The sequence below is a fragment of the Raphanus sativus genome, chromosome 4, assembly GCF_000801105.2.
Source record: "Raphanus sativus cultivar WK10039 chromosome 4, ASM80110v3, whole genome shotgun sequence".
Classification (NCBI taxonomy): domain Eukaryota; kingdom Viridiplantae; phylum Streptophyta; class Magnoliopsida; order Brassicales; family Brassicaceae; genus Raphanus; species Raphanus sativus.
This window is the reverse complement of record NC_079514.1, coordinates 51,711,557-51,713,236: the sequence shown is the minus strand read 5'-3', so window position 1 is coordinate 51,713,236 and position 1,680 is coordinate 51,711,557. Positions and strand designations below refer to the sequence as shown.

The 1,680-nt window shown below is 42.7% G+C and overlaps 1 protein-coding gene across 1 annotated transcript; it reads right to left on the bottom strand.

Annotated features, from left to right (window-relative positions):
* LOC108834540 (uncharacterized) lies at window positions 1–1,053 on the bottom strand. Its single transcript, XM_018607876.1, has one exon. It carries the CDS (start codon window positions 1,051–1,053, stop codon window positions 1–3), a length of 1,053 nt encoding a protein of 350 aa, XP_018463378.1.
* Between the last annotated feature and the right edge of the window lie 627 nt (window positions 1,054–1,680).

The window sequence follows — 1,680 nt, the reverse complement described above, 5'->3', positions numbered from 1 at the left end:
TCAGACCTTCCCTGTGATATTGCAGTCAATATGGTTGAAGTAGCTTCGATTCCCACTCATATGATTACTTGCTCCTGTATCCAGATACCATATCTTTTCATTATTGACGCAAGGCTCGAAATCAGTTGGTCTCACGTTCCGCTCATTGAGATAGACAATCTCATGCATCATAAGAGCATCAGCCTCTTGTGTTTCATCACCGTTTTTACTCTCAGTTGTTTCTTGCAGCTTGAGTAGTCTATCAGGACATGTAGCTGCAAAGTGACCTACTTTGTCACACCGAAAACATGTTATATGTGCTGCTTCTCTGTTGTCCCAATAAGACCTACCGCGTCCTCTTCCTCTACTGTAACCACGACCACCACGACCACGTCCTCTGTATTCTCCTTGGTAGCTTCGTTGGGCTTGTGACTCTGTGTTAGTATACATAAGTTGCTTCTGGTTTTCTTGTGGGTCTTCTTCTTCTTCACATATACGCTCTTCGTATGCTTTTAGACGACCCACTACATCTTCGAAACCTGCAGTCTTTAAATCCAGTAGTTGCTCGAGCGAAGCGACCATATGTATGTATTTCTTGCGTGGTAATCCTTGCAAGAATTTTTTAACCAGTTTTGATTCATCTATACTTTCTCCCAACGCATTAGACTTTGATGATATCTCTGTCAATTTGCCCACAAATTCGTCAATTTTCTCTGTGTCTTTCATTCTCAGACGATCAAACTCTGTCTGGAGGGTTTGTAGACGAGCTTCTCTAACTCTCTCCGCTCCTACATGACGAGATTTGATTGCATCCCATACTTTCTTAGCGGTCTTGAGGTCTCCGAATTGCAAGATTAATGACTCTGGAATAGATTGAAATAACAGAGCGGTTGCCATGACATTCTTCTTGGTGTCGGTAGATTCATCCTCAACAACTTCCCAGACTTCGTTAACTTGCAGCAAAAGTTTCATCCGTATTGCCCATACATTGTAATTGGTAGTACTCAGCATCGGACACTTGACAGAGGTCGATCCTCCATCCTTCTTCGTAGTTGCAACAGCTAAATCTCCCATCTCTCTCGATTAAAAGGTTTTGCTCTGATACCAAATATAAGCTCGATGTAACCAACAAGAACTCAATATAAAGAACTCTCTTTATTAGCTTAAGAAAACTTCTCAAAAAACTCAAGCTCTCACACAAACTCACACAACTCTTCATCTATGCAACACTCTTGCATCTTATTATATAGTTAGTCATATATTCCTAAACTCTTAGGGACTAACTTATCTAATCCTATTTAGATTAGGATTCACATAGCTTAGTTCCTAAGCTAACTTCATGTTTATCTCCAACATGACCTCTGTTTGAGTCTGGGAGTTCTGCTTCCTTGTAGGAGACCCGTGTGCTGATCGGTCATCCCAGATCCAGTGCCAAGTCTCTTGGTCTCTAATGGAGGGTTGATTTATCTCAACATTGCAGGTTTGAGACAGCAGCGCTCATGATGTGGCTTTCATTGCTCCCTGTCTTCTTGCAGCTCGCATTTTGTGAGGTCTAAGCAGGTCTTTCCAGAGAACGCTTGTGGGGATACTAGTTGGAGCGGAGGTTTGTGGTTCTTGAAGTTCTGTGTCGCCTACTGCCGTGGTAGTTGGGAGGTGTGGCTTCCATCGACGGAGTTTCAAAGCTGTTCGGAGATGATACCA